The sequence below is a fragment of the Embiotoca jacksoni genome, unplaced genomic scaffold (assembly GCF_022577435.1).
Source record: "Embiotoca jacksoni isolate LCO1_2020_lvr unplaced genomic scaffold, fEmbJac1.0.p SCAF_15, whole genome shotgun sequence".
Taxonomy (NCBI): Eukaryota; Metazoa; Chordata; class Actinopteri; family Embiotocidae; genus Embiotoca; species Embiotoca jacksoni.
Window position 1 is genome coordinate 4939970 of NW_027185285.1, and position 24435 is coordinate 4964404.

At 43.0% G+C, this 24435-nt stretch overlaps 2 protein-coding genes across 4 annotated transcripts in view; both read right to left on the minus strand.

The window, feature by feature from the left end:
• cyth1a (cytohesin 1a) overlaps positions 1-4049 on the minus strand; it is a 40094-nt gene extending 36045 nt beyond the window's left edge. The window contains exon 1 of the mRNA XM_069149041.1: positions 3734-4049. Within this exon, the coding sequence (XP_069005142.1) occupies positions 3734-3752 (19 nt within the window). The 5' untranslated portion in view covers positions 3753-4049. The remainder of the gene's footprint in view (positions 1-3733) is intronic.
• Positions 4050-5109: 1060 nt separating this feature from the next.
• On the minus strand, positions 5110-23843 carry usp36 (ubiquitin specific peptidase 36). Of its 3 annotated transcripts, none has more exons than XM_069149042.1 (20): positions 23752-23843; positions 19401-19666; positions 19086-19307; positions 18133-18243; positions 15222-15324; positions 15070-15137; positions 13777-13847; positions 13599-13681; positions 13373-13484; positions 13149-13289; positions 12525-12625; positions 12287-12425; positions 11819-12181; positions 11033-11257; positions 10459-10583; positions 9669-10361; positions 9051-9259; positions 8709-8897; positions 8454-8569; positions 5110-8035 (listed from the first exon to the last, which is right to left on the minus strand). In XM_069149042.1, the coding sequence occupies exons 2-20, from the start codon at positions 19651-19653 to the stop codon at positions 7904-7906; spliced, it is 3456 nt and encodes a 1151-aa protein (XP_069005143.1). In that variant the 5' UTR covers positions 19654-19666; positions 23752-23843; the 3' UTR covers positions 5110-7903. The 3 variants fall into 3 exon arrangements, with proteins under 3 accessions (XP_069005143.1, XP_069005144.1, XP_069005145.1); XM_069149043.1 differs by lacking the exon at positions 23752-23843 and adding an exon at positions 23098-23456; XM_069149044.1 differs by lacking the exon at positions 23752-23843 and adding an exon at positions 23084-23456.
• Between the last annotated feature and the right edge of the window lie 592 nt (positions 23844-24435).

Consider the following 24435-nt stretch of genomic DNA (forward strand, 5'->3'; position numbering starts at 1 on the left):
GCACCTCACCACTTCAAATGAGAATGTCCGCAAGTCAGTGAGCACCTGCAGAGAGTGTGAAGGTGGATGGGTAGACAGATAGAAAGACAGATAGATAGACGGACACGTACGTAGATACAAATACATACATAGATAGATATGGTGTAGGCGTACAGAGCGCCTCGTGCCTGGTCTTTTCCGCAACCAAGGTCAAATAACGCATCACGACAGCAAATGGAACAATGTCAGTGTACTACACTGAACCGTCAAGTGGCCATTCTTGAGTCCACACTGCAAACTTTAAATGCCCGGAAAAAAAAAAAAGCCTTAAATGGCAAATTAGCCACAGCAGCAGCAGCTAATTTAAATTCATTATTTCATCCAGCAGTTTAATATTGCTTGATGCGGACCTGTGGGTTATTTAAAATGAAGTGGAACACACAGTTAAGGCCCACCTGCAGTCGTTCGAGGGCAGGGCTCGTAGATGCCCAAACTGAAGTAATCTGAATGTTAATATCGATATTTCAACTTGTGCAGTAAGAGGCTGTTTTGGTGGGTTAAACACACATATTCCGCAAAGTGAACCGCTGCCACTGTAATGAAGTAATTGCGCTAAAACTCCCTAAAATTCACAGTGCTGTCGTTGCGAATAAAGCTCAACTTTGAACAGCGGTTGTTCGAAGTCGCTGATTCTGCAGTCTGTTTCCATACAAACAAGCAAAAAGAAAAGAATTCCATACGGAAATACATTTTCACATTACAGGATTAATTTGCTGCAGCCACACCACAGAGACCGAACGTGTACCTGCCCCACGTCGCAAACTGCTTCGTTTAGCTGGGACGGTGGCTGCTGAGGTGTGATTTCCTTTGTGACGCCGCTGTGCACAGAACGCAGGCCTTGCCATGAACTCGAATGAACCCGAGCAGCTTCCCCGAGAAGTTACATGCCACCAGGCGGACGTAACATGCAATAACAACTTTTATTCTTAGCTCACCAAGCAGACTTAGCTTCAAGTCAACTATGAAATGTACGTGGGTTGAACAACCGAGTGCAACATCCATGAGCACATATTACACACAGAGACCCCTCTGCTGCCTCAGTAGACTGTCTGAAACGGACTCTGATGAAAATCGGTTATACGTTTGTCTTCGAACAGTCGGGTAGGGAGGGAAGGTTTTCTGTTTGATGACAGAATTCCCCCGGTTGAGGATAAATTCTACAGAAAGCCGACTGATCTGTGTTGGTGGAACTCCTACACCGCAGCCTAATGTTAGCATCAACCCTGGTGACTAACAACTGTCTGAGTGGGGGCAGAAAAAGCAATCCTGCTGATACAACTATACCCAACACAAAGGATACAACAAAATATCAAGTCAACGCGCTTAACAACATATTCCTGAATTGTAAGCTGCAGCACTCATTGCCCCTTTTTATGTCAGCTGTGATAAAGCTTTATCACCCAGCTTTTGTGTGCTTCTCTTTATCTGCTTAGTGATTGGTGTCATCGATGAGCTAAATTTATTCAAATAAAAGGTATATTTTTTATCTCTACAGTGGAATCCCACACGATTAAGAAAGAAGGACAACTGCAGCACGGGCCGAGATTTGCCGCGACACTAAAACGACCAATTTCAACTTTCACGTCTTTTGATTTTCCTGTCGCGCTTCTTTTTTTCTTCTTCTTCTTCTTCTTCTATTGGGAACAAGATATGTCTGCATAAGTCCACTGAGATTTTCTTTTCTGCTGCTGCTGTGACAGTCTGCTCTGACAGTGCGAGGAGCTTAGAGCTGGAGTAAGCCTGTTTCATCGTCACATACAGTAGATAGAGAGCGACAGTAGGGAAAACAACGTATTGTAGGCCAGTAGAGGCAGCTATGTTCCTCACAACTCGATCAGCCCGCGTTAGAGGAGGGGTCAAACTGAGAGAGAGAGAGAGATGAAACCCAAAACCACAGCTACCACGCGTACCTGTCAAGTCTAGTGCACCACGCCTAGGAGCAGACGCACTGCTTCCTTTCTGCGTGCATAATTTCATTGTGCAACGAGAAACCGAGCTGCACCGACAGGTGATGGTAGATGGCAAAGTGGAAAAAAAAAAAAAAAAGATAAAACAAAGACATCTTGACACCCTGCAGCTCAACGCCTTTGTAGCGAGTCTTGAAACAGAACAGAACCCAATGATTCCCCAGGTAGCTGGTTTAAGGCACCTAGCAGCAAAAACAGAGTATCCTGTCTTAAGTTATAGAAGGCGAGTCAACATATATCACAACGCAGCCCTAAAATATACCTCGGACACGTTCCAACCACCACATAAATGTTGCACAAGTCTCATCAATGTTAACAATTAAGCAAAGGGGGGAGAGGGGGGGGGGGTGTCTGTACCAAAATAGAATGAAGTCTGTGAGACTCGAGTCCTGACAGCGGATGGATTACCGCTATCCTCTCTTCTCCTCAGACTTCAATTATGCTCGACACTCGTGGTGCTCAGGGACAGAAGACATGATATGACTTGCACTTACTCATTCAGCTCCACAAGCTGTCGATTTGACTAAGGAGGTGCCGGGGACGGTGGGAGTGGTATTTGAATGCACTGGGAGCTTCGGCGTGTCTTTCCTCCCATGCCTCGCACTTTAGCAAATAATTACATAACAAGTCAACTGATTCCTCGACTGCGTCGCATAGAGGAAAGCGCTGACGAGGGAAGACTCCTGCAAATAAATATAGTTATCCTGTTCTGGGACCAGGAGCAGACATGCTGTTATGGCTGTCCAGACTGCCAGAAGTCGCCATTTACACAAGCCGCTCATTTGCCAGAAGCTGAGACACAAACAAAATTATAGAGAGTGCAAATCAGTCATCTCACTTGAGCTTAAATTAGACAAAACTTGCGTTTATTTGTGAGAACAGAGATGTGGAGTGCCATCCCTCCCTCCTTCTAAAAAAGCATCAGTTGAAATCTTACAATGAGGCCATAGCTGGAGCTTCTATTTTGAGATGCATTAAGCTCACAGAAAAACTAAACTGCTAAATAATTGAGCTGGAGCCTCTATCATAGCCAGAGCTGAGCTACCAGCTGCAGTGGCTCATCGTGGCCTGACATCATCAGGGAGGTCACTATGTTTATGATGTCAGGCCACTGAATTCCCAGCAAAGATGGTTCATTTTAGCAGTTTCACGAGAAGGCATTTTGTAAAACTGTGGCATCTAACAAAGTGAATTGAATGGATAATTCGATTCCCCTCAAATCAGGAACTTTTCTGTCTCGCTGCGTTGAATTTTCAGTGTAATTATGTCAATTTTTTATTTTTATTTTACAGTGTCCACCGTACTGCCACAGCTGCAGCGTGATGCTTAATGATTGGTCTCACGGATCTTTTTATATCCCTTTGGCTGTGAATACCACAAAGGCCACCTGTTTTTCAGCTGACTTACAGAAACCCAACAGGATGTTTTTTTTTTTTTTTACCGTGTACGTGTATTTAAACCAGATAAAGCCACAGGGAAATGCACTCTAAAGACAACATGACATTTACTGCATAGGACTTGGTTATGTCACGCTGTAATTGAAACCGTCCCATCAAGCGGTCAGACTCCCGGTAACGCGAGAACGGTCTGGCATTTCTGATCTATTGGCACAGCGGAGTACGAACACGGTAGATGGCAACGCCGAAAAGCGCGTTTAGTGTGGAAGGGTTTGGCTCAAACCGCGCGCCAGACAGACGAGTCTGCGTAAGACCGAGATCAAGACTAACCGTAATTCTCCCCCTCCATCCTGGTGGATCCGATGCGGCCGCAGGCGTCGCCGTCCGGGGATGTCTCTCGCCCAGCGCCCGTAGCGATCCGGATACCTGCCGCCGTCCTTCCTCTCTCCCTCCCTCTCGTCTCTTCTTCTCTGCGTCCGCGCAGCTCCCAGTCTACAAACTGATTGGCAGGCTCTCACAGACGTAAACTCACTTAAAATGTGCTACTTCTCACCTTGTTGTTATTTTTTTTTTTTTTTCGTTTGACCGTTTAGGACGCGCGTGTGTACGGGCGGGCGTGCGTGCGCGCGTCGCCGATGTTGGCTGGACGCTGATGTGCAGCCTCGGAAGCCGGTTGCACATGCTGGCCCCTCCCATCCCAGATGTGATGTCACGCTCTAACTTTGTTCAATGCTCGTCGGATTTATGTCAATTTAATGGGTGTAAGCTTTGCAAATTGCTTGGGAAATCTGCAAGCACGCGTGCAACTTAAAAAAAAAATATATATATATATATGTTGTATTTGTTCGAGGTGGGAGAAATACTTACTCTACAAACAAACTAAACCTATTCAATTTAAGTCTTAATAAATAGCTTACAAGTTTTGTTTTTAACCACCGAGTTAAATTGAATTCAACAAATTAAGAACGGAACCTTTCATTTTTACCCTAAAAGTAACACATTAAATTAAAACAAATAAAAGTGCAGGAAATTGCTGCCGTATTTGATGTTTTCTTCTGCCGCTACTTTTTTTTTTTTTGGCCACTTGGGGGCGGCAGAACACCACACTGACACATCCTCACATTTTGAGTTGATATGGAAAACCTGATAGCAAACTGTGGAAGGCCATTAGTGCCACATAGCCAACAAGTCCAGCAATTACTGAGCAACAATAGTCCAATATTCACTCTCTTTTAGCTCCGCTTTTGGTCTCTACCAGCTCCTGATGAAAATCAGGGCGGCGGTAGATAATAGGCCTTCCATTTCGCGCAAAGGCAAGTGCTGTAGAGTAGTATTAATGTTCGATCGAGCGTCCGTTAACAACAATATGCGTGAGAGGGGATCAGAGCAATAAATTGGCTACAGCAATGCTAAATAATTATTACATCCCCGGCTACGGCTGGAGACCTGTTGCACGGTCAGGTGAATCCGCTTTTATCTTTTAAATGTGGCACAAGTTCAATTGCTCCAACTATGAATCTACGTATAATTCACAGTAATATATAAATCACAGTAACAAACAATCAACATGTCAATTTAGAAGCTGCATTGCTGTAAAATCCCCTAATTTCTACGACACCAACTGCTAACCTAAATATACAATGTATAAATTACAGGGGGGCAAAAAAAATTCATAACAGTGGAAGACAGAAAAATCCACAATTGGCTCACAAAAGTCACAACTTTATTGCACCTTTTCAGTTAACTATAATGGGGTAAGAGCTTCTTTCAGTATGAAAGGTCTCGTCCCTGGTCGGAAAAGGTGGTGCAAAATATAGAACCATTAATGCAAACTTGTGGGCCGTCCATTCACTCTGGTAAATGTTCCTCTGTGTCAGTTCGAGAGTCACCATCCTATGTCGATTTCACAGCCGACAAACATGTCCTATGGCAATTAGGCGGCCGTAGCCTCTCTGGCACTGTACACACTACAGTGACATAGGGAGGGTCTTGCATGAAAACAGACAACTCTCTTATACACAAATGAACAAACACACTTGCAGATAAATTCTCAAGTTAACATCCACCAGCTAATCCGAGTATTAGTAGTACATTATAGATCTGTCTTTTCTTCTTTAAATTACATATTTATAACATTAAATCCTACACTTTTTTTTTTATAGCCAATTCAAGGCAACATCTCTAGAATTAAAAGAAATGCGTGGGCAAATCTTTACAACATTGGAGGGAAACACAGGTAGCACAAGATGGACTGTACAGTCTTCTACACTTGCAAAGCATTTTGTTATAACGTTAGTTTCTCTACGCATCTGTGCCCACATTGGTGCAAGATGATCCCATGGTTTCCACACCTGAAATACTTTGTATAAAACAGTTTCTACAGGATGTACAGGATGTAACATGGTGGTCCAGCGAGAGGGGGGAGGCGGGAGGGGAGGGGTCACTATGATATGAAACGGGGGCGTCTGATCAGAGATGAAGACAGGAGGTCTGGGTTCCTGAGTCTCAGCCCAGTTTCTAGGTGACCAGCATGACCGTCAGAAAATTGCATAGAGATATAAGATACATGGGGGGGGGGGGGGGAAAGAAATTATCGTCATGTGGCAGTCCCATTCTAAGTGCCTGAAGTAGAAAATTCAACCCTTTTATTTCACAATGGTGAAGAACAGTTTGTGGTGAGGTTTGTTACAGGGAACGGGAAGGTCAAATCTCCAGACCGAGTACTTCTGAGTGAAGGACTGATGAAATGAGCTACATAGTTAAATAGCTGCACAGTAGAAAATAACTGCTCCTGCCTGAGGTCCTTCAGAAACCCCAACCTCTACTCTGCAAATGCACATTGCACTATGAGCTGTTAGAAAACAATAATGTACACGTAAACGTAGATAAACCAGTTTAAACTGTTTATACAAGTTAGCAAAAGTGTTCTGTTGTGGTCGAACATGCCTTAATGTTCAATTTCAGATAAGTGGACTTGTGAACAAAAAAGAAAAAAATAAGGGTACAAAACCAATATCACAGAAATAAAAACAAATTCAGCGCAGTGATTTTTTTTTTTTTTTTTTTTTTTTTTTTTTTTAACAAGTTTAGACATGCATCTCTAAACCTCAATTTTACCAACAATATGCAGGTAAAATTTGGTCTTTATAAGCCTCTTTTCCACTGCCGGGAACGTCTCGTCTCAACTCGGCTCGGCTCGACTCTTATGTGCCATTTCAGGTTTTCCACTGGCCTAAAGTTGTGAATAGTAGCCATTACCTGGTACTATTTTTGACGTCACCTCCATCGAAGTTCCATGCGAGATGAACAGAAACTAAAGGGTAACGTGAAAACACTGGGCAGATAGAATTGTCAGTCACTGCGGCACTGTGTGCACAACACAGGACATCCTGCAACCACCACCGTTAACTAGCCAAGCTACTATAACAGCAGCCATTTAAAAAAAAAATTTTTTTTTTAAAATGGAATAATAATAATAAAAAAAAAAATTAAAAAAAGGCAATCAACAAAACCTCATCATAGACAACTGAGGTGGTGTGTGGTTGCAGACAAAAGAACCCAGCAAGTGTGTGTGTGTTGCGTTGAGGATTAAGTCACGGTACTTTAAATGCTGCGTCGTCACTATAGTGGCGCTGCATTGAGGGGGGTACTGTCTGAGGCGGAAAAATAAACCCAGAGAAGTACCTGGTACCAAAAGCGAGAAGAGTTGAGCAGTGCAGAGTCGGTACCGGCAGTGGAAGAAGGGGCTGAAGAACAAGCCATGAGGCACAGACACTGGAGTAAAATAAAATTAAGAAAAATAAAAAGGTACAAAACAAGATTATATTTAAGAAATCTAAAATAATACAAGTTTGAATTAATAAACAATTTTGGATCTTTAGAATTTGGTATAGAATCATTTCAGGTGAAGGATTTCAAAAAATAAAAGGTCACATTTTTTTGTTGTTTTTGTTTTATGTGAAACTTGCATTATGTCTGCCCTTATGTCTGCAGAAGCAGCACAAAATGCTCTTCGAGATTGTGTGCAGTTTCCAACACAAGAAAGCCAAGAGAGTTACAGCGTACCCTCCAGAAATAGGATAAATCTTATTCTATTTCATAGTAGCCGATTAATTTGTCAACAACCGAGGGTCCAATGATGCCAAGGTAGTATTTCATGTGACAAGAATGTGTAAGGGCTTTCTGTTAAATATTAAATGCATAGAAAAACTTGAGCCACTCACTGCGGCATTTGGATTAAAAGGGGTTATGCGTGACCAATGAGGACAGCATTTCATGTTTCTAAAGTTTAAACTCAGGGTTGAGGGTGCTGTCAGTCAGTCTGCTGTGCTTCTTTTGGCACTGATGTCATTCTGGATTTTGGGAAACTGAAGTGAACATAAGACAGAGGTAAGAGGGAAAAAAAAAAAAAAAAGAAAAAGAGAAAAGGTACAGAAGTTTGGTATACAGTATTGTTGTCTCAATTTCCAGTCAGCAAGACCTCAGCAGCAGTCTGGACTCTCAGCGGCGGACTCCAAAAACTCTCTTCCCTCCGAGCGTTACCGACCACTTATTCCTCCTGTCCTGGATCTTCTGGAAGATGCTGCTGCCACTTCTACACTTCTCTCTTTTATAGCTCTTCATTTTCTTCACCTGTTCATTCAAGTAAAACAGAGGGGAAGTTAAAAGAGCCAGTGCCGGGTTATGGACTCTCAGCGCTGCCTGATCACGTCAGAAAGCAAATGTGTTTGTAGTCATTTAGAACCACCGAGCAGGACGCCGGAATGAGGAGCCGTCCATCATAAAAGAGGACGAGGCGCTGTATTGTTTAAACTAAAAATACCAGAGACGCATTTCGAAGCAATCTCTCGTGGGAGACACAAAGTGTTGCAAATAGATGTAAAAAGCTTCTACACTGTCAAGACTCCACCCAGTATGCAGGTCAAACACGCCATAAATAGAAGCACACTTAAATCATTGTGCTTTTTTTTTTTTTAAACCCAAATTAAGCATTTCCAACCATATATCCATGACACTACTCTTGTAATCTCTCGTGTTCATTTTTCCTCACCTTTCCCCTGTCGAAGTCTTCGTCCCACTCATCGATTACAGTGTCATACTTGGCATTGCGGACATCTTCAATGGCATCTCTACTGATAGCAGAGACCTCTCCATCCCAACTGAGGACTACATCAAAAAAAAAAAGGAAGAAAAATAAAGAAAAAAGAAGAAAGACTACAAATAAAAACGTATTAATGCTAAACACTGTGGAATTCAAAGCGTCGCTGTGCAGACATCCGGATGTCCACGTCGCTTGGCGTCTCACCGTCGGCTCCGTAGGCTTTATCCGTGGCGTTCTTCAGCAGCTCCTCCACCACACCGCTCGTCCTTTTCCCGTCCCAGGCTACAGGAGCAGCGCGGGTCGGAGCGTCCCCTGAAGCGCTTCCATCAGCCGCCGGCGCCTGGCTGCGTTTGTAGCCATCCTTCACTTGGCTGTCCCACACCACCACCGTGGCTGGATGTGGAATAAAAAAAAAAAAACCCCATGAGAAATAAACATAGAAGGAGCGGTGATTAAATCTGGCATTTCAATACTGCACGTCAAACTGCTCTAAATCAAGTTGTGTGGATTATAAGTTTCCACAGCATAAAATCCGCGCTCACGTACCCGACTTTTGTTTGCTCATTTTGTCGTTCTCTGCCGTGTTCTTCTTGGCAGGGGGCGCCGCTGCTTCGGGCTCGGCGTCGGAACAACACCTGCTCTCCTCCCACAGGTGCACCTTTTCTTTTAGCCTCTTCTTCATTTTTAATTTCTTTTTCAACGTTATCAAATCTCCCGTGTCATTCTGAGTGCCTGTGGTCGTCATCTCATAAGTGCTAGATAAGAGATAAGAGGTAATGAACGTGTAAAGCCATAAAGCGGAAGCGTCTGCCTTGCCTGCATTTGAACCGTCCTTTTTATAACGTTGAACAAATTAAATGGTTATAGAAAAGAATACCTGATGTCAAGTGCTTTATGAAGAGCAGACTAATAACAAAAGACTTTTGAAAACACATTTAGGAATGTACTTCTTTCACATAGTCTAATCAGTATGTAGCTGTAAGTATAAAGAGAGTTCCTGAAAGTGCTTCGCATGTGGATGAAAGCAGTTTGACGAAAGAGCTGGCTGGTTGCTATAGAAACAAAGACAACTGTCCTGCATTTCCAAACAATGAGCTCCACATTAACTTCAGACAGCAGTTTTTGAACAAAACAAACAAAAGCACACGAAACATTTCAACCGACCTTTCTGATGCAGAGCGTGTAGCAGCCGAGTCCTCCACAGACTCTCCCAGTTCCACCATCTTCTTTTTCTTCTTCTTCTTCTTCCTCAACAACACAGAGTCCCTTTCCTGTTCGCTCCGATTTGACTCTCGCTGCGTTGCGCTAGATGACTGAGGCTTTTGCTTTGGCTGTTCTGCATCCGGCTGTGACGTCAGACTCCACATGCCCCCCTGACACCAATCCTCGTCCTGGTTCGATGTGTCCAGATGAGATTGGACACACTCCCTCTCCTTCGTTTTCTCTCCATCCTCGTTCTCCCGCTTTCGTTTTTTCTTTTTCTTCTTCCTCCTCTTCTCGCTCGCTGACTCCACGGGGCTGGACTGCGTTACAGGAGCTGGCGTTGTGACTCGCTCTGTGTTGACCTCCACCTCAGAGTGTCGCCGCTTCTTTTTCTTCTTCTTCTTCTTTTGGTTGACATTTTGAGCCGAGGGGTTGTTGAGGTCTGGTTCTTGGACCACAGAGTTGAGGTTGTTGGAAGACTTGGGACTCTTTGGGCCTGGACTGTGAAGCCCGTTGGTTTTCAGAGAAAGGCTGGCATTTGGTTTTTGCAGTGTGGAGAGAAGGGACTGTTTCTGAGGGCTCTGCTGTTTGAAGGATCCACTTGAGTGGGCGAAAGGTGATGACTGGACTTTAGGTGAATGAAACGGACCGCCTCTGGGAGGGGAACAAGAGAAAGACATCTGAACTGAGTGGGTCTTTTTTAGTGCCGATATTCAAATAATGCATTTCCCATCAGGTTCGCACTTTGTACCTGTGAGCGTGAGTAGGTGAGCCAAAGGTGAGGGAGTTATGTTGATTTTGATGCATGGGTTCACTGGATAGCTGGCGTGGCGAAGGGGGCGGAACATCAATGCTGCTCAGACTCCGGCTGCGAGCCTGCAGTTATCGACATAAATAAAAACTTGGTGGTCTAAAGAAAATAGCCATGAATGTGACAAAAATAAGGGAAGAGAACAAAATAAGAAAATGGGACAATTGAAGGGATGGCAGGAAAAGATGGAGGGAGGAAAACAAAGAGGAAAGGGTATGGCAGAGAAGAATTAGAAATGGTTAGAAAAAAAGAACAAACTAAAGGAAAAGAAGACAAACTCTAAACAAGTGCTAACGTGGTTGATTAGACAGGTACACAGGAGAAATAACATTACATATAAGAGGAAAACTCGCAGAAAAATGAGAGCTCGTGTCCCTTATTAGAATTACTCATTGAAATTAATGGTAAAAGTTTATGATAGCAGTTTGGAGGGACACAAGAGGAAGCCAAGTTATCATGAGCTTGCACTAAGACAGGAAGTGGTGCAGCTGCTGTGGATGGGAATGAAGTTCACCTTCTTGGCCGACAGGGCCAGTTTCTTGGCAGGTGGCGGTGACATGGTGCTGGTGGCTTCGGCTGTGATGTTGTTGAGGGCCGGGGGTTTTATTTTCGCCGTCTTCTGCTCCTCCGTGCTCTGAGAGCGCTCCACGCTCCTGGCCGGAGACGCCAGCCCGTTGGAGCCTTTCCGAGGCGTGGAGGGAGTATCTCCTACTGGAGCACTCTTAGGACCGACGCAGTCCTGGCCAGAAGAAGGACAGTCAAAAGGTTGTGGTCATGCTTCTGTGCATCCACACAACCAGAAATATCCGTGATGCAGCTTCTTAAATTCCATAATAAGGTCTGTACCAATGTCTGAGCTGTTTGCAAAGTTTGCACTGACTAATATTAAATACTCAGACTCGTGTTCTAGATATCAATTAGGCTGTTATACGCACAATCATAGCTTTTCGCAATACATATGTATTTACAGTCGAGCTCAAACACTTAATAGATACCTCGGTTAGTTTTTTTTTATTTTATGTTACTGTAAACAAAGATTAACTGATAATTGAAAATAATCGCAGCTCGGATTTTTATGCTGAGGGCATGGTAATATTAATCAGTCCAATTGCTTGTATGCATCGGTTTTTCTTCACTGCAAGGATTTATATCTCAATCGGAGTCTCAATACTAGTCTTGACAGTAATTCCCAGCACATTTTTGTTGCTATCTAAAAGATGCTATCAGATGACAAAAGTTGCTTTAATCCTGCCTTTGAAATAAGATTTGTATTTCTGCTTTTTTTCCCTGGAAATCGTACCTTTGAGTCGGTGGTGTCGGAAGAGGAAGAGTCAGACAAAGACTTAAATGAGGTAGACGCTGCCATGCCTCTGCCCTCGCCACCTTGTTTTTTATCTCCCTCCGTCCTGCTGACCCCGTTGTTGGAAGGGGTCGGGGTGCTGCTGCGCGACTGGCCCTGGCTCTGGGGAGAGGGCTTCTTCAGCTTCTTAAAAGGTTCCTCAATAACCGTGGGCCCACCCGGCAGCTTCGGTGGACCGTTGGAGGATGACGTCCAGTTGGAGAGTCTGGGCTGTGGCTGAGTGCTCACACCATTCCTGGAAATGGGCAAACCCAAACCACCATCCATGGACTGGATCTTGCGTAGCTGTGCAGGCTCAAGTTTCTGTAAAGGGAGTTAAACTTTCATTAAAAATACAGGATTCAATCCAAATGTTAAAAGCTGCAGAACTGGACATACGCTTTCACAAACGGTCCCGTTTTGTTATACCTTCGTGACCTGCGGGGAGGAGAGAGGCCCATTCAGGTTTGCCCTTTTCATTTGTTCAGATGGTGCACTATTCTTCCCAGAATGCAACATGCTCTGCTTGGTGGTCTGCCCATCTGCATTCTTCTTGGTTTCAGGGATCCTTTAATAGACAAACAAATACTCCAGCTTAATGAATTATACATCCAAGAGGTGCAGAGAACACCTTTTTGATCTCTTGCAGCTCTCGCTGGTGTCTTACCTCAGGTAGAACAGCACATAAGCCTGCTGGTTCAAGACCACTTTGATGTTACTCGAGTGCACCATTGAATCATTCATTTGGTACCATTGTCCGTTGCTCGCCTAAGAAGAGAAAAAGCAAGCGATAAAATTGAAAAATAAAGCAACTGCATGCCTACTACAAGTCAAAAACTTTATGTACAAATCAGCTGTGAAATGCATTAATTGATCTATTTTTATAATTATTTACAGATGGATTATAAAGAAAAAAAGTAAATAGAAAGAAGTGCAAGCACAGTTAAAGCAGTTACAGAATTACAGTATCAATTGGCAAAATACAACATAGAGGGATCAGAGGACAGGGATGTTATATCTATAACTACTCAAGTTGTTGATAGGCAACAGGAAGTTGTTAACTGACAAATATTGGCTATTGAGTTCTCCATACATAAATCCACAAGATATAACAGAAGGAATTGCAAGACACTTATGATCTGTTAATTACTTCAGGTTTTTATTTGACTTTTAACATCATTGTTTTCATGTCAGACAAAACTCTTTGAAAACAAGATGTTCCGTTACATTATATTTATATATATATATATAATTTTATTTTTAATAAATACGGATGTACTAATCGCCTTACCTTGACATAGCAGTAGTAGTGGCCAGCATGACAGCTGTAGCCAGAATGCACCAGGACAGCGTAGAGGCCGTACATAACAGGGTCGCCTGAGCTCTGAGACATGTAGGGGCGGATGTTCAGGAATTCTGGGTAACCGACATCCTGAACAAAACAACATAAAGAAATGTGAGACACACCGAAGAATGATGCAGCTCTTTCAAACGGTGTAAAGAGTCTTTGTTAACCTTTGTTATTTTCCCTCCGCTGAAGTTGGCAAACCTCTTCAGTGAAACAGTCAGTACGTTAGATGTTCGATGGACTGTAAAGCGCTTGGTTGCCGGCACTTTCTTTTTGCACCTGGAAAAAAAAAATTAAAAAAAATGATGACCTCTATAAGCATATATTAAAAAGCAATATTTTACGCCCTGCAGACTTCCTTGGACGTAATCAGATTACATAAATGGAGCTCACTTGGCACACATGTAGGCATTCTCTCCACTCAGTACGTCTGGTTTGACAAACAGTTCCAGGGCTCGCACGATGTTTGCTGCTTGCTGAAAAAGACAAAACCAAAGCAATACTCGGTGTTACTGACTTGGATACGATTTGCATGGAAATAAAGCTCATACAGAGATCTTGTGTTACATACCCGGATCTCAACAGCAATGTCCAGGTACGGGTCGTACGTGTCTGACACACTTTTACAAATAGAGCATTTCACTGAAAGACAAAATAAAAGCACATCTGACACCTCTGAGGTTGCTGCAGAATAAATCACATTTCTTAAGGCAACAGGCTGAATTTTGTAATATATTTTACATAAGCCTCCATTCCATTTACTGTAAACACAAAACTATCAACAGCCTCTGACTGTAATAAACATAAACTGTTATAAACTTCAAGGTCTGAACTAAGGGTCATCAGTTTCTGGGCCAAACACATAAAGGAAGCCCTACAATTTTACAAGCTGCTGCTTAATCTGAATTTGATGCATTCTGCAGACATATTTAACAGGAAAGTTAGACAACCATCATGAAACGCTTTCCTAGTACGAGTACATATAATTCAAATAGAGGACATTTACAGTTTACAGAAACAAACTCAGCCTGGACTGTGTGGAGATTCAAAATAATCTCGAGGGTCAGAAAAGCAATTGAGCACAAAATATAAATACACATGCTAAATAGCAAAAATGATTATGTTGTAAAAGAATTGCATACATTTTGGGGACGTAAGGAAACTTAAACGTAGACCTTTACATGTAAATGAGCACCCGTTATATTCACATAAAGCTCATTAAACCGACCACCACCAGCCAAATCTGTTTGTATTTCACAGTATAGAGTTTTTACATCTGATGTGTGGTGTGACATTCCCACACTGGCTGGGTGAATGCATACTGACCATGCTCTATCAGCTGGGCATCACACTACAGATTTCCAGCACTTGAGCCGGTTAAGTTAAATGGGGATAAAATAATTAAATCGTGTGGCTCCTCTAAAACGTGTTCGGACCGAATGCATCAAATTCTGATTGGGAAACAAATCATTTTGCAGGGCTGCAATGCTGAAAACAATTCATCCAGTTTTACAGCCGCACAAGTAGTGACTGATTAAGCTACTTCAAAGTCCATGACACAATATGGGTGCACAGTGTTTTTGTAATTACTCTCACTGGCAGAAAGGGGGAGATAAAAGTGATGTGCTGAAAGTTTGGGCCAAGAATAGCTACAGCTATGTGGCAGCTACAATCATTTCCATGCATTGTTATGAAGATGAGTTGAGCTACATCGAGTCATTTAGTCGACACCGACTTGGACTCGGTCTGGCCTGTAAGGATCAATAATGCAACACCAGAAGCACCACATGTGGACATTTATAAAAGTGCACAGCTCTCCAGGCAATTTTGTTTCCTATTCTGTTAGTGAAAGAAAAGTCAATACCTCTTGACCTGAGGTAACCTCCAAAGATCTGGTGGACCAATGTTGTGGCCTGGGTTTGCCTGTCAAGCCTGGGAATAAGAAGACAAGAACGAAAAATGTTAACCACAGAAAAGTTTGAAAAACAAATACTTTTCATTTGCATAAAGCCTTACTTTGGGTAGCCATTCAGACAGGCTTTCTGCATGGCATCGATGGTATACCGCAGAAATTCATGAGCGTCCTCTTGGCTCCCAAAGCGAAAATGTCTGGCAATTTCTGTGGGAGACAAAAGGGCGCGTCAGATTTGTGCTACTTCAGTGTTTCCAAGCCGAGAGCATTCACTAAAGGCACTACCGGACGAAGAAGTTCTGGGTACTCCTGAGAGGAACTACCTACTGGGCAGCAGCCCCCCCCCCCCACACACACACACCTAAATACCTCCCAGGGTGTTTTTCCTGTTTGCATTCACACTGCTGTTGGAATTGCTGAAGCTGGCCAGTGGTTGGGATAGCAACATCACTTCTGCACGTATCAACAACAACTGGACTTCATTGTCGGTCTGTTTATTCAGGTTTTATTCTGTTTTTTTAAGGTTAACGAATATCAGCTGTTGTTTCAACAGCTCACATTTTAACTTTTTTTTTTTTTTCTGGCATTTGCCGATGGTGCTTTAACTTATGCGTTCCAGCAATCATCATACAATTATATCACAATGGTTGCTCTTGTGGTGGGGAAGTACCTACATTAACTTGGAGCCCCCGCCCAAAGAAAGCCACTCAAAACAGCCCTCTAAAGAACTATGATCACCCTCAGCTCCTGCATTGCAGGAAAAAAAAAAAAAAAGAGGGGGATAACTTCCTCCAACAGTTCTTAGAAATATGAAGTTCCTACTTTTCCAAAATCTCCTTAAATTGTGTGCTTTATGGCATTTATTTATGCTCCAGCCACACGTAATGAGACAGGGAGGTTCGGAACACATCTTTCTAATTAGCAGTTATTGTTGATTAAAAGTTAGTCAACGTGCATCATTTACTGGCATAGAGGGAAATGTTCCTTATGTAAATGTTAACCATTGACTCCACAAACCATTTGAGTGTTGTCAAAGAAGTTAACGAGACGTCGTGGGATTTGACAAAATGAGTAACAGTGCAGTGTTTCCCATAGATTGAGAATTTACTTGTGATGGTTGGTACGGGGAGGGGATTATCGGGGCGGGGGGTGGGGGCATCACTCCGCCTGTATGTGAACCAACTTTCCGGATATCGCGACAGATTGCTCTTTTTACGGCCCTTACATGCAAACGTTTGTCATCATCGACTGTAGTGAAGAGTAGCCGCACTTTTATACTTTTATTCTCCCCGCCGCTGCCTGTAGAGCTGGCGGGTCTCTGTGTGTCTGAGCGTCTGCTGCAGCGCGGCGGACCGACAGGTGTCCCCCCCTCCGATCGCTCCCGACACAGATCTCGCGTCCTCCTCTCGGACAGATTAATTAACAAATTAAAAAAGGCGGAAATGGGCAGCAGAAATGTAACTGGGCGGCCGTCAATTTACCTGGGCGGGGCCGCCCAAGTAAAGTATACGTATGGGAAACACTGCAGTGTGGCAGCTACAGCGGCATTAATAACAATCCCTCGTACTGCAAACAGTCTAAAGTAGAAGATGAGTAAAAAAAAAATTAAAAAAACGCGTTCTAATTCATAACATGACGACTTCCAATCAGACTTTAAAAGAGAAATAGAGAGTCCAAATGGATATAAACTCAGGGCATGAGGGGCACATTTATTCAGTTATAACAAGTGATGATAAGATCAGTTAATACATTGTGACGTTTAAGGAGAACTCCTTCATGGGTACTTACAGCTGACCTCTAATGTTAGTGCCTCACACATCTAAGACATGCAACTGGAACAATGACCTGATAGAAAGCTTGTGGTCACTTAGTGACTTCAGCAGACTGGCGTCTCATCTCCAGTAAAAGTCTCATATTAGAGCTAATGTAGCTCTCAACACGTTGTCCCTACTGTTGTTTCCTAATGGAAAAGGGGAGAGTATGAGCTGTCAGAATTATAATGTGGTCATCACCACATTCCCAGCATAGCATCCCTGCGCATTTACGACAATGAGTCACCCCAGAGTGGGAAAAAGGAATAAGACACTGCGCTCTAATGACCTGTTTCCAGGCACTTCTAGGAGAAGAGGCAGACAACATCTTGAAGACGGTAAATATAGGCATTAAATCAGTGTGTCGTGCTTTGATTTTGTTTGTGAAACCACAGCTTTGAGATCCTGGGGCAAATCCTAAAATCAGTTGCAGTAAGCCCTTTTGATATGTGATGACATGGCGCTGTATTTGTATTTCTCTTGAGGTCGTGCTGAGCAAGAGGTACGGATGTTGAAATTTCATTGTATGCGTTTACATTGTTCGAGCTGTAGTGGCACATTTCTAGCTGCAGGGGAGGCCGCCAGCTAAACGAATGTAAAGGTAAGCCGCAAAAAAAAAAAAAAAAAAAAAAAAAAAAAAAAAGTACATCTCCGAGCCCAGGTGGAAAAAGGAGAGAAGCAGGTGGCCTGTACAGTTTTGTGCTAAAGCTGCTCCTCTCAGTCCGCAGTCACAAGGAGACCGGGAGGGCATTGGAGAAGGGGGGAGGGAGGAGATGAAGAGGAGGGTTGGTGGAGGGGGGGGGGGGGGGGGGGGGTGAGGCAGAGACAGAAAAAGAGGCGCAGAAGGTGGAGACGTGATTGCAGCAGCACATAAGGAAAGGAGCGGGCAGGTAGGGAGGTAGGGAGGGAGGAGGGAGGGAGGGAGAGTACAGCACAGTATCTCACTATGTCAAAGTGCAACTCGCACGTCATCCCTTCTGTCTGCGTGGTATTCACTCACTACCTGCAGTGTCACCGCTCCACTTTATCTACCGCAGTCACTGACGGCCGCCGTCACACGGGACACTGTGCATCATAGTACCTCTGGCAGTATTCAACATAACAAAACAAAAAACAAAACCTGATGCCGGTGACTCCCGGTGACACAACCTACATCTAAACCAGCAGGCGCAAACTGCTCAGATACAATCAAGCAGCATCTTACTTTTTAAGTCTCTGATGAAGGAGACAGGCTTGATGGCATTGCCCGTGTTGGCGAAGGCTTGGATGATGTGGTTCTGCATTACACAGATCATGCAAAAGCCCGACTGGTGACCTGAAACACAAATGAGAGAATCAAACTCACTTGCAAACTGGAAATATGTCATTGTGACACTCAAAAATATACATTTTGGAATTTCATTCACTTTATAATGCTGATAAAAATCAATCTCAGTGGTCAGTGTTAATGCTAAATAAATTATTACAGACCATCAGAAAGTGGTAGTTTTTCTTTGTAGGTAAAAATACCAGAGCTTCACCGATACTGGATTTTTGGGGCAGATACCGATGTCAATATTAGGGAGAAGAAAAATGCATATATCTACACAGCTGCTCATACTCTTTACATTATTTCACGTTCGTTTGAATGATCCCTCACGAGTGAACATCACCCACTTTTGACACTCATGACAAAAATACGTAATGGAGGCAGGATATTTTACATTATTGCCCAGACTGATATCAGTGCACTGAAACATTAAACTTCACTGGGCAATTTACAATCATAAATAACAAAACTAACAAATCTCAATTTAGCCAAAGAATCTTTTTCTGCATATGATCCGTAAAAAAATAAGTTTTCATATCTGCTGGCCAGGCTCTAAAAAATACACACAGTAAACACATACAGCAAAAACATACCGAGTAAATATTATTATTTTTTTTTTTTTTAAAAGCCCTAAAAGGAATTTGCTGGCTAACTGAAGCTGCTGTTTTTTGTTTTCTTCTTGAGCTGCCTTGTCTTGCATTCAGTGACAGTCAGCCACATGTACCAGCACATAGACCAGGTTAGGGCAGTTTCCAAAACTGTGTCAGTTGTGCATAGTTTTAAGACAAGTGTATGTGAATGGGGGGAGTAAATTTGGCAGCACTAAAGAACACGATTCAAGTACTCACAGGCACGGCTGTGCTCCTTTGAGAGTAAGTAGTTGGCAAGTGGCGGGGTGTAGGTGAGACACTGCACTGTGGAGTTGAGGAAGCAGGTGTTCCCGAGGTTGTGGAGGCCGGCTCCAACCCTGTACACGCGCTCCCACTTGAGGGTAAGCTTGTTCCCTGGAAAGAGCATCTTCTGCGGGGCGGGGATCCCATCGCTCTGGCCCCCCACCACGTTCTCCGAGACTGAGGGAGGAGCACAATTTTGTGAAATGGGTAAAGGGTTGGTGTACAGAACAGAGAAACAAACTCCGCTCAGTCATCAGTTTGTGAGCTTACCTTGCCTCTTTATTTGAGCAGGCTCTGCAGCCTTCTGCCCCGTTGCACCCTCAGTCCGAGGATTGAGGATCACATACTTGTTCTTCAGGCTGTCTAGTTGGTAGGAAAAACCCTTGCTAGCAGGCTCAAACTCTATTTTCTGCAAAAGGACCCTCTTGGCGGAAGAGGCCAATAGCTTGTTGAGGTCCCCCTCATCGCCGGTCTCCTTTCGACCAGGTTTCAACGCCTCTTTGAGTTTATCCACTATCGGCATTGTTGGAACATCACTGCAGAGAAAGACAGATTGAGTGTCAGTGTCTTCACAGAAGGCCGCACAAAACATCTAACAAAGCTTGTCGAACCAATTTCCCCAAAGGGATCAATAACATGTCATCGTAGCAGCGGCAGTATGTTGGTACGCAAGTGATGCCGTTAGTGATGAGAAGGAGGTTACGTCGGTAAAAGTGGGTGGGTCTCTCTGCTGTCTGGCACCAATGTTTAGAAAGGGGTGCAAACGGATGCAACAATTTTTTTTTTTGGGTGGGATGGAGGCGCAGACATTTTGCAGTATCTGTGCTATCTAAGTGAATTTTACTGCATGGGCGGCCTTCTGCCGGCGTACACGGGGAGAAACCTGCCAGCGGGGTGCGCTTTACGAGTGGACAAAAAGAAAATGTTTGAACGCGCACTCAAAGCATTTCTGATCGGTATCGGCGACATTGAGCTACACTTTGCCCTAATCCTGAGTTTTGTGTTAACTTTTGCACTGGTGTCATAAACAGAGAACACAATTTTGTGTTAGAATGCAGAAGTGTCGCCTTTCACGTGGCATATGCGCAGCTAAGATGTGTGCATTGGGGAAAATATCACAAAATGGAAAGAGAAGAAGCATAAAAGTCACTTGAAATGTCTGCAAGGTGAACACTTTTGCATGTTCTCAGCTAAGAAATCAACAACCGTGTCCTTTTGTGCTTCAGCAGGTCCCTCTCTACGCCACATATCTCACAAGAGATACAGTGTAAGGACTGGGTGCATCTGAGGAGCCAGCTGGGTCTTGGCAGCTGTCCTCACAGTTATGCAAGATGTCAGACGTTGGTAACATAGGGTGGAGGGAGTGTATTGGATAGGAGGCAACGCGCATTTAGAGCACATAAGGTGTAAGCAGCTGCTGTTAACTGCCAGATCACATTTCTACAACACCAGTAGTGTATTGTCTGAATCAACGCTTTCATTGTTATTATTGAATGTTTTTCAGTAAAACTGTACATCTGGACTGTCAGTGATGAGAAAGAAAAAAAAAAAAAAAGAAAGAAAAAGAAATTGACAAAAAGTTACCAAGATGCTACTTTAAAAAAAAAAAAAATCTAAACATTCACCATTGCTGTCTGATGTCCCTTTAAATACAGAGAAGCTCAGTGCACCAAAAGGACCACAACAACCGTCTGCCAGAGTCAGCTGAGAGAAGGACCTCTAATGTGTTATTTTCTGCTAAAATATGTTCACTGCTGACTGAACAGTGTGTAAAAGCCAATCCTCCAGTCTCCTACCGCCTCAATTTACACAGTTAACCGAGTGCCCAAACACAACAAACCTCCCTTAAAAGTGAAAGCATTACGTCACACGGATGTTACACTAAACCGCCGAAAGCGCAGCGTTTCATATACGAGCCGTGCCCGTCAGAGCGAGCGGTGACGTCACGGAGAGGGAAGGAGGGCTGAACGTGCATTGTATATGCACAAGGGCACGCTGACCTTCACATGCTGCTGATACCGATACAACTAAGAACGACACAGCCCACAGGGACACAGCCAACTGCAGTGATGCAACTGCAAGAGCAGGCAGCAATGTTGATACACTGACCACAGCATGGCTGTTTAATCAGATTATGTCACGTTCACTTGTAATCGTATATGTGCACTGAACACAAGACACTTACTCATGTTTATGTTGGTGGTTGGAATGTCTTGGCAGCAACACTAATAATACCCAATCTTCTGAAATCATGCCATTAAAGGGGCAGTTCTGTTTTTATTTGTCTCAAATGTTTAAGATGACAGGAGGTGTTCACCAGTAGTGCTATCTGTGGATAGGTATAAACTCAGGCTAATTACTAATATCCATTATATTAAAAAATCACGGTCAAGTGAGCAGAACCGTCAGCTAACATCTAAGGCTGGGGATCGCTCAAATAGTTCCTCTATCTTTGACTTCAATGCTGCTCCTTAAACGATACATTTCCAATTTCATCATTTCTGTTTTAACGAAAAACAGTACAAAGCTTTTTTGTTGCAGTTTACAAGGAGCAGAGTGAAAACCAGGTTATTTTCAGTAACTACAATTTACAGTGGTCCCCTAAAAGCCCCACATGCAGACAATTGATGGACAGTAGAAATTACAGACATCCCTACAACACCTCAAAAGCTGCATATGGTTTAAAAAAAAAAAAAAAAAAAAAAAAAAAGTATCATTGGAAAGAAAAAAAAAAGAAATTCAAAGAACCGTTGATGTTTTTTTCTCACCTCGGGGTGCATCTGATAATAGCTCAAGTTCTCGAATCACTTACACTCGTTATATTGTTTGTTTTTACAGACATTCTTTGATACATCAGTAGAAGAGTCAATATTTTGTTCTACTTGTAGAAAGACACCTGGCAATGCGAGTCAAGTATACAATTTGGCTTCTTTTTTTTTTTACACATTAATATAAAAATACATTACTTGTGTAGGAGATGAGCGCGGAAATGATGTGTCAATTACTCTATTAGACAATCAATACAAAATTAAATGAACAACTATTTTTTTAAGCAAATAAATCTAAAATTTGCCTATTACAGCTTCTCAAACATAAAGACTATCTGCTTATCTATTTTCACCATTTTAAATTTTGTTATAGGATTAAAGCTGCAACAATTAATTAGTTGATTCATTGATTAGTTGATTGAAAGAAAATTAATGGCAAGGTACTTTCATGATTGATTAGTTGTTTTGAGTTGACTAAATGCGCAAATACTCTAGATTCCAGCTTTTTTTTTAAAAGTGAATAATTTCCATTTCCTTTAGCCATCAGTAATAATAAAGTGAGAACTTTTTGCTTGTGGACTGTTGGTCGAGACAAAACCAGACATTTCAGGCCTCACTTTGGGTTTCGGGAAACACCGGTCAACATTTTTCACCCTTTTCTGACCATTCAAAAAGACAAAACAATTGACTAATTGGGGAAAATAATCAACAGATGAATCGATTTAAAAAAAAAAAATTAAAATAAAAAATAATAATTGGGTGTCATTTGGACAAACGAGCAACATGAAGATGTACAGTTATGGGATACTGTGGCATACATTCAACTACTTTTGGCATTTTAGACACAAAGCACTTTTGCCTTGTGTTTACATGACTGGAAATCACACAAGAATAGGATGACTATACCTAAATAACTCGTAATTTAAAATATATATATATATATATATATATCACAATCATGACTGAGAAAGATCCAAAATAAGCCATGTCAATTAGTATTTTGGGATTATTCTTTTGCCCAGATAAAAGAGTTTTGCATTCTGGTTATTCTGTAAGGTATAACAATACTGACACTCCCGGACAATATCATATCGAAAAGCTACAAAAAAAACAAAAAAAAAAGAAAAGATGAACAATTGCCCAATAAATCACAAGTAACAAGAACTAGAAATATGAGCGGTGTACTTTATTCGTGTGACCTGAAGGGAGTCCAACGCTTCTGCTGTTTACCTCCATCATCACTACGTTGGTTTTAAACTTTTTTGTTGTTTTTTTTTTTTCTCCACACAGCTACTCATCTCCTCGATATCCTCAGTTGCCGTGTTTCGGTGTATTTCACGACCTGCTCCGCGGGGCAGCCCCCCCTTGTTCAGCATCTGGACTCAACGCTACGGGCCAGTCATCATAGCTCCAATGCTAAGGCTGCTAACATCAGCCACAGCTAATGTCGACCAGAACCGGTGCAAACAGAAGCATAATCCGTCGCTATCTAAACTCCCCCCTCCCCCGATATGTCATCGTTTATCGTCCTCCTCCTCCTCCTTTTTTTTTTTTTTTTTTTTTTTTTGCTGTGTATAGTTTCGTCTTCCGTCTTTCTCACGCTTCACAGCAGCGGTAGCACGTTAGCAGCGAGCTAACTTAACGTGGCGAGAGCCTCCAGCAGCTCCCGAGTGCTGCAATGTGAGTTAGCATCTCGGCGTCCAGGTGGCTAACAAACCCACCACCACCACCACACACCACACACACCACCTCCTCCTCCACCACCTCCACATCCTGTATTATAGTTCAACGACATCCACGTGGGAACACGCGGCGAACAGGTAGCACGCGAACGAGCGGGTTCGTTCACTCACCTTTACGTTCAATCGCCCGAAATACTTGACAAAACAGCGGTGTGCTTCCTCAGCTGAAGCTCTTAGGTCTGGTATTTTCGCCCATGCTGCATTATGAGAGGGCGGAGACGACGGTGACCGACGGGCGTCGCGGACCAATCGGAGAACAGGTCGCGCCGTAACCGAAAGGTTCAGCCAATCGACGGCTTTTAAGGTGAGGCGAGAGCTGTCGGCGGAGAAACACACGTGACTTCGAGGCAGCGCTGTTTACCATTTGATGCGATCGACACGATGTATGTTCACGATTTCTAATGTGACAAACAAAGCACGCTGGAAAAACACGTCAGGATTGCATCGTTGTGCTGAAACGACATTTACGCGTTTACGTGAAAAGACTTGGAGGAAATAACCCGCTCTTGTGGGAATTTCCATGTTGCTGCTGCCCACTGTATCATAATAATAATAATAATAATAACGTCCGCGGGTATCACACAGCCCTTAGCAGGCTTTTGAGTTGTAATAGCGTCATTAAATGCATGCACCTTTTGAGACGTATTGCAGCTTACCACGTTTGTATTTCATTTTTTTAATAATTTGACTATATATAATATCTATTTTAAGACTAATTCAATTATCTATTTCACGTTGTGAAATTCAGAGATCACCATTGACAACCTGCTCATCTGTGCACATCATTGACGTGAA